The 15,028-nt window shown below is 42.2% G+C and overlaps 2 protein-coding genes across 2 annotated transcripts; one reads left to right on the top strand and one right to left on the bottom strand. All coding sequences in view use genetic code 11, as the record gives it.

Annotated features, from left to right (window-relative positions):
• Positions 1-1,413: 1,413 nt before the first annotated feature.
• EGR_07943 (hypothetical protein) lies at positions 1,414-2,538 on the bottom strand (the record flags this gene model as incomplete). The annotated part of the gene is made up of 1 exon (XM_024497192.1): positions 1,414-2,538. The coding sequence occupies one exon, from the start codon at positions 2,536-2,538 to the stop codon at positions 1,414-1,416; it is 1,125 nt and encodes a 374-aa protein (XP_024348390.1).
• A 2,189-nt stretch (positions 2,539-4,727) lies between these two features.
• Positions 4,728-12,814, top strand: EGR_07942 (Zinc finger and SCAN domain-containing protein 5B; the record flags this gene model as incomplete). The annotated part of the gene is made up of 4 exons (XM_024497191.1): positions 4,728-5,399; positions 5,751-6,228; positions 7,098-7,469; positions 12,642-12,814. 4 exons carry the CDS (start codon positions 4,728-4,730, stop codon positions 12,812-12,814), a joined length of 1,695 nt encoding a protein of 564 aa, XP_024348389.1.
• Between the last annotated feature and the right edge of the window lie 2,214 nt (positions 12,815-15,028).

Genomic DNA, 15,028 nt, shown 5'->3' with positions numbered 1-15,028 from the left:
AGATTTCGTGCCATTGTGAAGGCTGCCCGTTTGAAGATCTAACACTGTTGTATATGAGGCGAGGTGGGAGTGGAGGGGGATTGGAGCGAAGGTAAAAGACATCGCCTTGGCTTCCTCCTTTCCTGCAACGCCCTGATGGCATAGCTCTGAGCAGTGCGTTTCGTCCTTCCTCAGCATTGGCGTTCGACTGTCACACGCGCTGTGAGAAGTGATTAAAGGGGTTACCTGTAGTCTAGGTGGCTTGTGTCATCGTTCGGCTGCATTGGGAGGAGGGAATGTGATTTTGACAACTGATCACTCAAGCGCCCTTCAAACGGATTTTTTTCCAATTCTCCCCCGAGTGATTTGGGACCCACTTTTATGCTCTACGCGTCTCACAGTACTATATCAGTGAGACCTACAAGTGATTTTCTCCTCAAGTTCAACAATTATCTCTGAAAAGTAATTATTTCTCTGCCATCTTGACCGCGCACTGATGCGACGGATATTTTTTTCGTCACAATTAAATTCCATATAGCCATATATGGCAACTAGACCAACCAAAACCGATCTACGTTTTCCCCACACATTATGTTAATTTATTAGGGTTAGAGGAGCGACAGCGGCTCTCCATAAGAACCGACCAATCCTCTTGCTAGTATGTGACCATCAGTATTTTGGGGGACTTATTAAATGTTCTACCCCTCAGTTATGACTCAATTAAGTGCCTAAATCGCCACAATTATAATAGAACTTGGAACTGGTGAAAGGAGTTAACTGAAGAGTTTTAATGTCTGTGGAAAAATGGTCAGATTGTTGCTTAGTTGGATCAAAATTAACCCCACTTATTCCTAATGCTCGAAATATATGAATGACTTGCTAAAAACCTACAATGAAATGTTGGTTCTAACTGGGCCTTAACTAATTTCGAAGGCAATCGGCACCCACCCAACGCCTACTTAAAAGTCGTCCAAACATTCAATGCACCCAAACAAACTGCAAAATATTAATCTTGTTTAATTTAATATATTGTGGGCAGTAGTTCTTCCTTAGGTACAATTTTAAACTCGCAAAATTCGACAGCTAAATTACTAACTCATTTTAAAGTCTTTGGAATAACCTTGCAGTTAGGTGAATAAATGGATTTATTTACAATTTTCTTTCTATCAAAGCAAAAAGATGAATTTGTTTTACATATTTTAATGGCGATGACCCAAACTCAGTACAATAGTTTGCGTAGACATGCCTATTACAAAGATGAACTTCTTTTGAACAGTAAAAATTACTGTATATAGGGCAAGCTAAACACTCGTTGATGCAACTGCTACTTGGACATTATGCAGTTATGGCAAATTGGATATTACATGAGGGAATGTTTGATAAGACAAACAAGGCTTGAATGACAAACTCGGGAAACTCGCGAGGTAATTTTCGTCACACATTGTGTTCGTAGAGTTTGCCTAAATCGTCATTCAGCCCTGAGCAAGAGTGGGAGTGGAATTTGGTTTGGATACCTCCAGAAGCTTGTCTATTTGGCCTCTTGTGGTTTTTCAGCACATGCCTCCGATTGTACACATGATGCAAGGCTTCTTGACCAAGTCTGTATTGCATAATTCTATTTTGCAATCGTTCCAGTTCACTGGATGTGAATATTGACGGTAAAAGCCCCATGGACTGGCAACAGTTGCAGGGACAATGATAAGATGTGTCCATCACATTACTGTGATGCTCATCCAGTCGCATTTTCTGCATCGGCTCGTAGAGTGGTTCCACAGAAAGGGGTCTAGCTTGATTGCCACTTTTGTCTTGATGCCTTCTTGGCCCTCTAGATCGTTCATTAGATCTTGAACACCCAGAGCGGCCCCTTGGTGACGTGACCGGTGAACTGAAATACCTTGCGTCAACTGTTTTAGCACGTCTCCGACGAGGTGTCACTTTCGTATTTCCCGCACGACATGTCATCTCAGTGACACTTCGAACAAAGTCTAGCCCCAATTTTAAATTAGGTGCAAAGAAGACAAGTAAGTCTACTGAATTTTCTTCTTTAAAACCTCGTCGAATAGCAATAACGACGAGTGGTGGACGTGGAAATTGGCGGTACTTTAATAACCAGGCGCTCAGCTGAGTGTCCAATTCGTGGAGATTCGACTCGGGAATGGTGTAACGCGCATCGGAAGCCCTGCGCAGGTAACCATAACACAGGCCTGACTGCCTTCGAGAGGCTGACTGCACCACTTCAAAGCAGAGACAATCACAGAGGACAATGCGTTCAAACTTATATACATCTCGTTCGTTGATCAGAGTTCCCTTTGTGTCGAAGCTACGATAACGCCAACTGCGTACGCTAAGACAGTCGTCCTCGAGAGAGACTAAACGCGATTCAATGGGATTTTGTATATCAAGTCTACTGAAGGGGATCCTATTCTCGAGAGCTTGTTTAAGATAGGCGATGTAGTATTCCACAAGTTGGTGATGAATGGCGTCGGTATTGGAGTACCCAAAGTTGCGGGCAGTAAAGCGACCCAAATATGTGAGAGAGAAGGTCTTATCACAGGACATCAAATACGTAAAATGAGGCAGCATACGAGTATGTGTGTATGCGAGTCGTGACATGGAAATAATTTGCATAGCGAATGCACGTGTTCCATGGCGAAAAGACATGTTAATTTACTGGCAAGGTTTACTTATGTTCCCCATGCATTTCCGCCTTTGTTTAACGTGAATATGCTCCAGAAAAGGACAGGTCTTAGCTATTATTTACTAAAGAGAGGAGAAAGGTCACAAAGTCTGGTTTGTGGACTGATTTAATCATTTACCATAACAAGTCATATCACGAGTTCTAACCAGTCAATAGTTTAGTGTCAAAGTGGTTAAACAAATAAAAGTGCCACAGAACTACTGATAGTATCGGCTGCACCCGTAAACAAGCCCCTAAAGTCCAGTTCTAAGTGCATGAAATCAGGTGTGGAAGAGAGACACATTGAGTCCATTGCGGAATTGACTGAACTAGTTTAAGCAGAAAGAAATTTCTTCAGAACATGGGGTTGTTAAATAATTAGTTTAATGAAGAACTATGTGATTACTCGAGCTCTTTATAGTCATTAGGATGCTATTCCGTAGGTAAAGAATAACTATTCTTTGGTTACTTAGCTAATTACCAAACCCTGAAGTCGAGGAAGGAGGGCGGTGCTGCACCTATTATAAGGTTTTAAATATATGGAAAAATGATGCCCCGTTCGTTTCTCTACTAGATGGACGGAATACATGCAGAAAGATAAAGGCACTAAAATGCGAAAAAGTAGAGAATTTGAGTCGAAAAAGAATAAAGACAGTGTAAAACTGGTTTTAGATGATGTACTTTGCTAAGAAATTCGCTTTCCGGATAAATTTAACATGAATAGCAATTAGCATAAGAAATGCACACGTTAATGCGTGTTTTTCAGTCTTGAATGGTGCAAGAATAAAGGAGTATTTTTTTAGTAAAGTTTTGAAATCAAGCACTGCTCTAGATACAACGAAATCTTAAGATGCGTCACTGATGTTGTAATCGTGTCAGCCTACAAAAGCTCTATTCCTGCTCAGCAGCATGGCCTTCAAGCCACGTGAATAGATTTGTCACTTTTTATGTGCCAGTAAAAAGGAATCCTTATAGCGCCTTTAACTATTGCTACCCCCAAAATTTCTCTGAGATCTACACACATGTGATGCATTAATATTTCGTTTGACGCTGAGTTTGAGCACATGGACACCAAAGTCTCTGTAGATGGCACTTAAGCTGGGTATTTTGGCCTCCTAAGTGCAACAGTAGCCGTACAACCCACCTGTATAAAAGGAATTTTTGTCTTATGCTATTTCAGCCTCATCCGATCCCAGAATAAATTGGGTGCCTCTTGTAACCAATGAATATAGAAATTCTTCGATTAGTGTGCATTAGAAGGACAAGAAATGCACAGGTTTTGTTATCAGCTACTTTAGCCTTTTTAGGGTGCATGCATTTACCCCACTTGCATTTAAAACACAGCAGTTTTCTCGCTATATTTTCTCCCGCTAACTATACTCAAAACCTTGCTTTGCGGTTCCCTAAATACATTTTAAACAGCTTAATATAAAATACGGTAAATAAGGTTGGTTGCACGTAATGCCTTCATGATAGATTCAATGACAATAGAACTTTGTATATTATAATCTGAGGCGAAAGACCTTGAAATATCGTTTTCATGAGTCATCGACAGCCATGAAGCGCTTCATTCGACGCTGCTTACGTTTGGTCGGATTCTATACGCTGTTTTTCCCCGCGGGATGGGTGTTATTTTGAATGCATAGTAAATTAATGTTCCTGTGCAGGTAACTTTTTCTTTGATTTTTTTGCTTGAGCCTCCTAGCCTCGGCTTTGTCCCTCTTCAAAATTTCATAGTCTTTTTCGTATGTGGAGGTTTAATGAAGACGGTATTGCTAAACTGTGCTTAGCGTTAAAAGGATCATCACTCTTTGCTTATTGAGTTTTAGGAATGTTCACATCAAATTTTTCATGTCTTTGGGGTCGGCTGGATTAATAAACATATTTGATCCTTAAACTGCTCAAGAAGTTACATGAAATGTCGTTATTAGTCCCCGTAGCCCATATATGATATCTTTCGTGCATGTATCCAGTGCAAATCAGGACGTTTTTTTTTGGATGCTAGGATTTGTTACCGTAGACCTTTATTTGCTTTCAGGTATAGGTTTTAGAACTGATTTCATCTGTAAAAATGCAGTCAGATGTTTCAGTTTTAACCTGCACTCCACAAAACACTCCTCAACGCCTTCCACACTTCATTCTTGGACTAAAGAAGGAGCCGAATCACCTCCCTACCTGTGTCGTGGATGGATCAGCTGATGTGAAGAATGTCTTCCTTTCTCACTTGGGCACCAAGCCAAGCGATTTCTACTCCTCTTCTCTTCTGCAACCAGAAACACATAAGGTCCATTTGGACAGTGTTGATACCCTGCTACGCAACAAGTCTTACGTGGAACCTCCTTCCAATCCTGATAGCGACCTGAATGAATTACTCCAAATCGTAAGCGAGCGATCATGTTTCACTGACGAGAAACCTCTAACTGAGTCAACGAATTCCTTTTGGTTGCCGAATCCTCCTTCTCCTGCCATTTCTATGGTGAAACACGAAGAGTCACTGAAATCAACTAAGCTTCCGACGGTTGATCAGATAATGAAATTTCATTCGAGAAATGCATCTACTTCTGCAGGTGTCCTTTTTTCTACCCCATCAAGCTCGTCGTTGACTGAGCCGCCTTTCGAACACTCTTTACAATTCCCATCATCGGCTTCTTCGGAGAATTTTGCTTCCTGCGCTGTGACGGCTCCCCAGTCGATGTTGTCATCACTAGATTCTAGTGAAATTACCTCAAAATTAAGTTGTAAAGTATGTTCACCTGCCTTTTTCATTGGCTTAACAAAGGCGAACTCTTGTTTTAAACTTACTAAATCTTATCGGCTTCCACATATTTACCCCTAAGTGATCTTGTTTTCGAGTCCTTTTGTCACGAGTTTGATAATGGCATTTACGTTTTTGTCAAAAATTAGTTCGCATAAAGGGCCCAACAACTCAATTCTTATCATTTTGAATAAAGCAGACCATGAATTACATTCCGGCGTCTTTTGGGTTAAGCTTTTGTTTCTCTTTTTTTTAGGTTTGAGTTTGGTTTCGAAGTTGCTACTTTCGAGTTAATGAGTAAAAAGTCATTTATTAATTTGCATTTGCATTCTCTCCTAGCCACTTCAACTACCATCTTCGGTACCTCATGCTCCTCCGCAAAGCAAATACGGCAGTGGACCAGCCTCGGTTAGTGTGTCATGCCAAGTCCCAAGTCATCAGTGGCGTCCAATCATCGCCTCCGACACCCCTGTCACTACACCCACTAAGGAAACCGAGCCGAGTTCACAAAAGTCGCAGCCGCGTTTTATCCTGCCTAATACCTCACGACCACCTTTTGAGGTATCTCTTGCCAAACAGACCCTTCTTGTACCCATCAACAATCCCTCCAGTGGTGCCGGGTCCCTCCTGCTCCTCCCTCTCGCTGTGGCAGCAGCTCTGCAGCACCAGAAGCAGCAGCAACAGCAGATGCCGCCGTCCACTGCACTGCTCACCTCCTTACCCGGCACTGGTGTCTCTGGTACCACGCAGTTCCTACTCATTCGGGCTGCTGATGCACCGAAGACTACTCCTGTTGGCATCATTCCCTCCAACAAAAGTGTGTTCTTGGATTTTGAATCGCAAAGTTTGTTTTTTTTTATGTTTAGCGAAGACGTATTCTTCAGTTTTCTCTCATGTCTAAAGCATCACCTGTTTACATGCTGTCGTGCTTTGTCGTTTAGATCTTTCATGAGCACTACCTTTTTGTGATTTTTATTTCTCTTTCTCCTGCTCGAAAAGTTTCGCAAAATGCCTCAATAAAAGAACCAATTTATCATAAGTTGATAAAAAATGCATGTCACGCTTTTGTGACGTTGGGCTCAGACAGGAAGTTTGGGGTGTCACGCATGCGTGACACTAGTAATTAACTTGTCGAAGATTTGGAATTCTCTGTAACCGAATGCATTTCATGTCCTACTATCAACAACCAATTTGCTTTACCGGTTTTGCGATTTGCCTGGTTTTCCATTTGAAGGCAATCATTAATTCTGTTTTCAGATTTCTTGGTTGTGATATACCTAGTTTACCCTATTTCATTGATGTTATCTTAAGTGGGAGTTACGATTGCATTGCATCTCCCTACTTGATCCGCCTCAACTGATTTACTCGAGTTAGCTGGAAGGCTTCGAATTGACTACGCATGTACGTCGCCTTTGGTCTAGTCAGCTCTCATTGTTTTTTATTTTAATGAAATCCAAATTTGGCGAGACCAAAAACAGATGTGAACTTAGAAAATTCACTACAGGGAAATTGGGGGTAGTGCCCATTCGCATACGCTTTTCCCTAGTTTTTCTGCATTTCTTCGTTCTCTTGGTGCACATAAAAATGTCTGACCAACTTATTTTTGGCTAGTGCACCTTGGCAAAAAGTTGCTCTTGGTTTAGGTTTGGCTACGGCAATGATCCTTGCTTTTCCTACGGATTTTAGATGACGTCACGCTCCCCATAGTGACCACATCATCCACTAAGCTGGTCAGCATTCCAAGTAAATCTGAAACGTTAAGTCCTCGTCTACCCCTTCCTCCATCATCAACAATGGCATCCACACCAGCGATAGTTACGTCGGTCAAGCCCTTGGCTCCTGCTGTTCTTCCACCGGCCGTGGAAATTCTTCCAGCACCGTCGTTCGCCAAACCTGTGACCCCTTCGAAACATCGTTTTTCCTCCGAGGAATCCAACACTGTCGTCTCCGCTGTTGTGGCAGCCGTTTCAACGCTAAGACGTCGACACCAGTGCCCCTTCTGCACAAAAAGTTGTGAGAGGAAGGACAACCTTCAGGCGCACATACGAACTCATACTGGTGCGTGCCTTTGTCACTCACGTAGTTATTGTTTACTGGTAATCAGAGTCTGCTCACTAGATTTAGTGCTGTTTGTCTATTCAATAGTGTTAGCTCCATTCGGTATGGTCTATGTACTGCTCAAGTTTTTTAGTGTCTTTGATGTTCTGAATACATTCTGGTGTTACCTGACCTCGATTCAACTATTTCACTTTCGATGTCGCCCTTCTTTCATTCTCAATCTTACCTTTTACAAGTGTATGACCGTAGATCCTCTTTTTGAATATTTCGCTGTGTGTATTTTCCAATCTTGTAGCTGTTCCGCGCTTTCTTGGCTAGTGAATTTAACTTCTCTCGCCTTCTTTTTTCCGTGATCTGCGATTGACTATTCCATTCGCGACTAGTGTGTCACACATGTAATGGACCACTTTTCTTACCTCTGTCTGCCTTCACTACCACCGGACTTTTGATAATCTGTCAATTTCACTTGCCGTGGTTGTCACATCTCCATGATTGCAGTTATATGACTTGTACAGCCAACTTTTCTCATTTAGCTCTACTTCATTTCTGATGTTCACAAATCAGGACTCTTCACTCTTCTTTTTGGCCTTGTTTCTCACCTTTCTGTACCCCAGTTACCTAAATCCACCCTCTGTGTGTGTGTCTCACATTTGACTCATCCGAACATTTCTTGTCATCGAAATTCTACTCCGCCTCTCTCGCTCTTGGTTTTGTAAATCGCATATTTGGCCCTAATTTAACAGAAAGTTTTTTGACAATAAAGGTATGTCGCTTCTCTTTTATTTTTTCTACTTTTAACTTTCCAATCCATTCGAAACCCTGCCTGCGTGTGGCCTCACCTACCCTAACTTGATTCAACTGTTTCCTCTTTTTTTTATTTCACCACTTTCAGGTCCATTTCTCCAATCTTGTGATTTAGGTTAGCAGTCGAAACTTCCCACGCTCCAACTTTAGTGTATGAGGCGTACTCTTTGTCTACTTCCCTTCCATCCTTGGTCCTGCCCTCCACATTTTTCTTCTGACGAATCCCTAATTTTCCTAACTTACCTATCTACAACCGTTTGATGGGTTATTCTTTTACTTTTTCCAGCTACCTTAGCCAGAAGTTGGAGGCTGAACTCCCACCTTCCCATTTATTGGCTCCTTTCTCCACTCATCATCCTTGTCAGGCATATTTCGTGTTTTTTTTTATCTAAAAGTCTGACTTAACAGTCTCTATTCGTTGTAAGCCTCCTAATTCGCATATTTCATTGACCTTCCTCCAAAAAATGGCCTTTGCGGAGTCGTTGGAGATGGGTTGTGATCTCTTGAACCCAGTGTTCCATTTACTACTGCATTTCCATATCTCTGAGATGTACCTTTTCTCCCTGAATTACAATTGCTCTCTCATACATACACTTCATAGTAAAAATTTCTTTACCTCACGAAGTGCCAATGCCTTATACAAGAAGTTGTGTACTATATGTCACTACATCATCTTTTGCCATCGCACCGTCTTCACAAAAAATTTCCAAACCTTTCTGCTATCAGACATTACCCTGTGCGCGTGTTTCTGCGTCTCCTACTGACGGGTCTTCGGGGTCATGTTGCTACCGCATCAACAATACTAAATGCCAAGATGGGGCTGTAGCTTGTTCGCTTACCAAAAAGCAGGCCTAAAAGTGATTAGGAACGGCTTGGGTGATCCATACAGGCTTTTCGTGCATCATTTCTGTACTTTTTAGTGTGCTGCAGTGCTATATTATCCGTGCACTCAGAAGTCTGGAAGCCTTTGCTACAACGGTGTTAAAAGGCACGTTTTTTTCATGAGAAAAAGAAAACACCATAGCCCATCAATAGTGTTTTATGTAAATAACTGAACAATATGAACAGGGAAGCTTCCTTTGTAAGTTGATTGATAATTTGGCAGTTAAAATCGTATTTTTGTTTGTTCTATTCCCTTTTTGGGACTGATTTCCATGCCTCTAGTGGCTCTTCGAAGTGGTGTTATTTCCGTCCGGATGCTCAATCATCTTGCTAACTTCTCAACTTTGGCCTTGACTTGTTTAATTTCTTCCACTTTCTCTTTCCCCTTTTTAAGATCGTTTTGTTCCTTGATGCTCTATGTAATTCCCCATCTTTATCTCATCTTCGCACCTTTAAAATATCGGTTCGGTGGATTGTTTGTGCTTTTTGTAAATGAACTTATTCCTTTGTTCATGGTTCATAAAACGTAAGGCACTTGGGAGGGGTATTTTGTAAGATTCTGACCTCCCAAGTTTTGGTAGTTTCCTCTTACTTTCACTTATCCAAAAGGAATTTTCTACACTACACAAAATTGCTCCTTTCCAAAGCATCTTCCTTCAACTCCTAGTCCCTAGCTTTCTTCCTTTTAGTGTGTGTCGTAGTTTTTATGGGTTCAACATGATCAACTCCTACTGCATGTGCTTCCAGTCTATTGCTTTTCTTTCAAAAAAACCCTTTTCCGTGGTCATAAGGCATCGTAGCTCCCGACTATTTGGTTAGATCTAAGCCTTCGCCCTTTTATATGGGGCTATCCAAAGCCCGCACAGCGAAAAATTTCGCTCTTTGTGGGTTTAAAAACCTCCACCGCGCAGTCATCTGAAAACGTGACTTATGATTGAAGAGAACTTTTGGTGGGGAGCAATCAAGCATCACTGATCTTCTCTTACTCTTGGTCTGCCCTAATCCGTTTCCCCTCGCCCTACTTTCGCGTGAGATGGGAGGGGAGTTTTCTTTAACTTTAATTACGCTTCATCTCACGGTTTTGCATGAAAAGCACTTATTTTCTCTTCTCGCTGATTTCCAAGCTAGCTTTTGAATTGTGATAGCTGTTATTTTTGATTTGATCAACCACAGTCAGAGAGAGCTTTCTGAGTTCCGGTATCCGTTGACGTAATCCACCGCTGCAGGTTGTCAATCCTCTTTTAAAGGGTCGTTAGTGTGGATTCTACTTTTCTAAAATGCATTGTCTTGAGAAGCAAAAAAGCCTCCGTTTCTGCTCTTTTTGGTCCTCAAATGCCATTACATAGAGAAATGTCATCCGTGAACTACGAAGAGTGGGGAGAGAAGTTGTCACTTTCCCTTCCATCCCATCCCATTCATAAAGTGTAGTATGGGGTGTTCTCGTGGGTAGGCCTCGCGGCTGCCATAGGTCTTACCTTAGAAAAAAATGGGGCCTAATTTCGACCGTTTGGTCAGTCTCACATGTTTCTAAAACATAATTTGGTCTTGGACACCTTCCAGTTGTATCGAGTGGAGACATGTCGGCTTTCGCAGTAACAATCTCGTCTGCAGTCCACCACAAACCCAATCACGCATACACACACACTTGGGTTTTTTTTGCTCATTGCAATGCATACAAAACAATTTTTGCACCACAAGTCAATCAATCAGCACAGGATTTAAAATGCGGGGCCCGTTTTCATAAGGTACATGAAAGAAGCCGTGGATAAATTGGCGGTTGTTTGATGCTCATCGGAGTCTACTAAGGCAACACCTGCACATACCTCCTGATTGAGATAGGTTCATACAAATGCCTTGTCAGGACTCACGTTAAACTGCTTTGAACTCTGGTGCAACAGTCATCAGAATCTAGTTGTCTGAAGCGTTTGTAAGTGTTACCTTCTGCTGCACGATGAACCTGATCAGGCGCTTCTTCATTCCTGGGATCCAGTTCAGTTTCGTAAAGCAGACAATTTCGAATCACGTCCATCAGGTTTAACCAATTTTTGATGGTATAAGTGCAGGTTCCAAGTGTAGGATACTGTACCGGTAGCCACAGGCATACCCACTCTTCATAATGGTTCATAACAAATCCAGCGAGATGGTTCTCCAGCTTCATGGTTCAAGTTTGATCCACTTCGCCAATCGAACCACTTAGAGCCATGCCCTTCAGGTTGGACTGAAATTTGATAATGTGAGGGGAAAGTGGCGGATTACACACAATACAGATTGCCGTACTGGTCGACTTAGTCCTGTCCACCAATTTATGACTCCGACACCTCCTCAGGAGTTACGATGCGACAGCACAACTTTCTTGGTCGCTCGACACACACATCATAGCTCACTGGTAATGCTTACACACCGTTCCGGTTTAACTTCACGGGAAGGCCTCTCTACTGCGACACTTTTGAGGCGTCACAATTCTTGATGCCTCTCCAACTTCTACGAATGCTTATCCCCTTCTAGCGAGGACACATTTGAAAGAACTCTTGCATTGTCCTTTTTAGTGTTGTTGCCTCTTCTTTTAACCACATCCATCGGGGAGCTTATTTGCTTCTCTGCCTTATTTTGTAATTTGGGCCATCTATTAGGTCAGTATCGCATTATCTTTTTTCTGCCACTCTTATGAAATTCCTTCCGTGTATTTGTAAACAGCATAACGTGATGTTTGCATCGCTTTTGGCTCAGTTTTCCGACATGGCTTGTTTAAATTCCAGCCTTGTTTTGACATTTAGAAATTTGTTTGGATTTTGGTGGAGGCCCTATAGGGTGTGGCGATGCGAGAGTTGGCTGCCTATCAGCGCAACCTTGCGTTGGGCGACGGATAGGGTAGGTGTTACGGGCGTGGCTTCCCGTCACCAACCCTGAGATCTACTTTCAGGCGTTTTCACTCCTGTAAGCCAGCATCGTTTCTGCTCCAAAAGTCTTTCTCACCCTTTTTATAGTTTCGCTCCAACTTTGTCTGTCAGCAGCATGCCAGAGCGAGAAAAAACGAGGGAGCTAATGTCTCCTGAGAGAATTTAACTCTAGATTTGCGTTTCGTAGAGCCCAAAAATTCTACTCATGCTAATTGCCCTTCGTTAAACAGTACTTTTGTGTGGAGGTCGGTTTTATATACTTTTTCCCATTCACTGCCACTCTTCTATGTTAGCTGTGGCGTTGGTAGGTATCGAGTCCTCAGGGTACGCTTACAAATCGGTCTTTATGCCTTAAACTGAAGTTGTGACGGTTTTCGATGCGATTTCGATAGCCCTTTTATTGTGATTCTTGACAGTTTCATTCCTCCTCAATATAAACCTTCCTTATTTTGCATTATGATGTGATATCCAATCAGAGAAATTACTCTTACCATCCTTTTGAGGTAAATTCGTCAGTGTTGACATCAGTAGAACGAGTCGTAAGAGATCTTTTCTTGTAATCCATTGTCTCATTCATCTTCCCTTACAGGTGAGCGCCCATTTCCCTGTCGCTTCTGTCCAAAGGCCTTTCCACAGAAGGATCACTTGCGAGCGCACATCCGAACACACACGGGTGAAAAGCCCTATCGCTGTCCGCAGTGCTCCAAGGCGTTTGCGCAACTAGGCAACCTGCATCGCCATGTTAAGACACATCGACAGTAGGGAGGGGCATTGGGTCGCCTTCTATCTCTTGTTTTCACTTACTCGCTCATCCCGAGTCTTCCCTCAATCCTATCACGTGAGTCAAGTTTTCTCCTTTGCCAAGTCACTTCATGGTTGTGGTGATTTTTGGATGCGTCTTTTCTGCTTGATTTTACTCCATTTTCTGTGGATATTTTAAAAGTGCATTTCTCTTATCTATTTCCTCGCCGATCAGAGGTGTCAAATTACTTTCATAGGTCACGTTTTTTGGTAATTTTTCAGAAACAACAGCGTTAAATTCTATTACTGTGAATAAATTAGGAGTATTTTCTTTGCTTTTATCGGTGGTAGAAAATATCTACCACCTTGTAGAGTTCTTCCTCCTTCCCTGCGTAATTCTCTCAATCACTTTGCTTCCCATCTTATCGGTGGGATATTTCCCCCCTCAAACGTGTCATGATTTGTGGTACTCGGAAATAGCTTATACCTTACTTCTGCTTCGTTTAGCCACTGGTAAACGTTGTCACATCCATAATTGATGCAGCATCACGTTAGTGAAGGTGAATATTCTCATACCGAATTTGTATTTTCAAGGGTCTCTTCGAGGGTATTCTAGGTTTTTCAACCTATAGATTCGTTTGAAGTCCTATAGGATGCCTAAAACCATTTCACTTAACTTCTACGCCTCGTACATATGTACAAGCCCTCCTTATTCCTCCTCCTCGTATACTCTGTGGTACTCAAGGGCGGTTAATAATTCATAATTGGTGTTATTTCATCCCAAAAGAATTCTTCTCTTCTAAGTGCCTTCAGAAGGATATTCCCCAGCGTTTCAGCCTCATTTCGTTATGGATGAAATGGGCCTACTCATTGTCGGTAACCAACACCTTTTAACTCGTCTACCTTTCATGCCTATCAGGATGCACAGCCGATTGTTTAAATTATTGCAAGACTACTTTATCTATTGAAAGAAGAGGCTCTGTGCAGGGATTAGTGTCCGAAAAGCCCTTCCACTTCCCGTATTAAGGCCTGCTGATTGTTTCTGCTTGATTTCCACACGCCCTATCGAACGAGGTCCATTTTCGCCGAATTTTGCTGCTTACCTGCATCCGTCCCAATCATACCTAGTATCCGAGATCAGTTTCTTGTTTCTTTTTCTTGGCTTCATATCCTTTGCGATTGGGTGGAAAGGGGCGCATTTTTTTGCACATGCCATGCACAGCTTTATAGCAAGGCTAGCGAGTACTTTTCTGTACTACTGTTTAGCAGCAAGCATTTCCCTTACCGCCTCCAATTCTTGTTCATTTCGCCACACCATTGTGTCTCTCACACGCATCATTAAGCACTTCTCTGGTTAATAATAGCCTGACTTCTATATGTGTTGCTAAAATGTGTTCGCTGGAATGCCTAAGTGCTTCATTTTATCTCACTCAGGCGCCACTATCTGCCGCATTAGTCCAAAAAAAAGATGCGTGCTACCCATGTTTGGGTCCTAACTACCACATTCGATCGCAATTTGTAGGAACTATAGGGCATTGGCATGCTTGAATCTCCCCATAGAGTACCTCTTGTAATGCTTCTGGCCATTTTCCTCCCATTTTAAACTCCCCCTCACAACATCGGCTTAGTTTACGAAACTAAGCCAGGCTTTAGACATGAAGAAACTCCTGGTCAGGTCCGTTGGATCGCGTTTGAAGACAGTGCGGTAGGACGTGATAGCATAATTGTCAGTGATAAATTGGCTCTATCTATGGCACCCACTCTGTCCGTCTCCCAGTATGTACTTGTGTTGGTAGAAAGCAAACTTCAACACTGACACATCAATATCAAAGCGAAATGCGGCCTAAATTTTAAGAAATGTCGAAAAACTGAATCTAAATTGATATGAACATTACCATCTTGGTGTTTGCAAACACACGAAGGCGATCAGATGAGAATGGTGGAAGGAAAGAAAGGAGATACTGTGATACTGACCTAATGAATGGCTCAAATTGCAAATTAAGACAGAGGAGGAAATAAACACTCATATAGCTGTGAGTAAATGAGGAGGCGTCAACATGAAAAGGACAATGCGAGAGCTCTTTCAAATGCATTCTTACTAAAACGGGATGGACACTTAGAAAGGCCAGAGCTCCATCAAGGATCGTGATGCCTCAAACACGTACGAAGTCGAATCTAATGTTAGGTAACCATTAGCCACGACAGTCCTGCGCTTGCGTCATGAACTGGTGGACA

Source organism: Echinococcus granulosus (genome assembly GCF_000524195.1).
Source record: "Echinococcus granulosus chromosome Unknown EG_S00091, whole genome shotgun sequence".
NCBI lineage: Eukaryota > Metazoa > Platyhelminthes > Cestoda > Cyclophyllidea > Taeniidae > Echinococcus > Echinococcus granulosus.
This window is presented reverse-complemented; position numbering and strand designations above follow the sequence as displayed.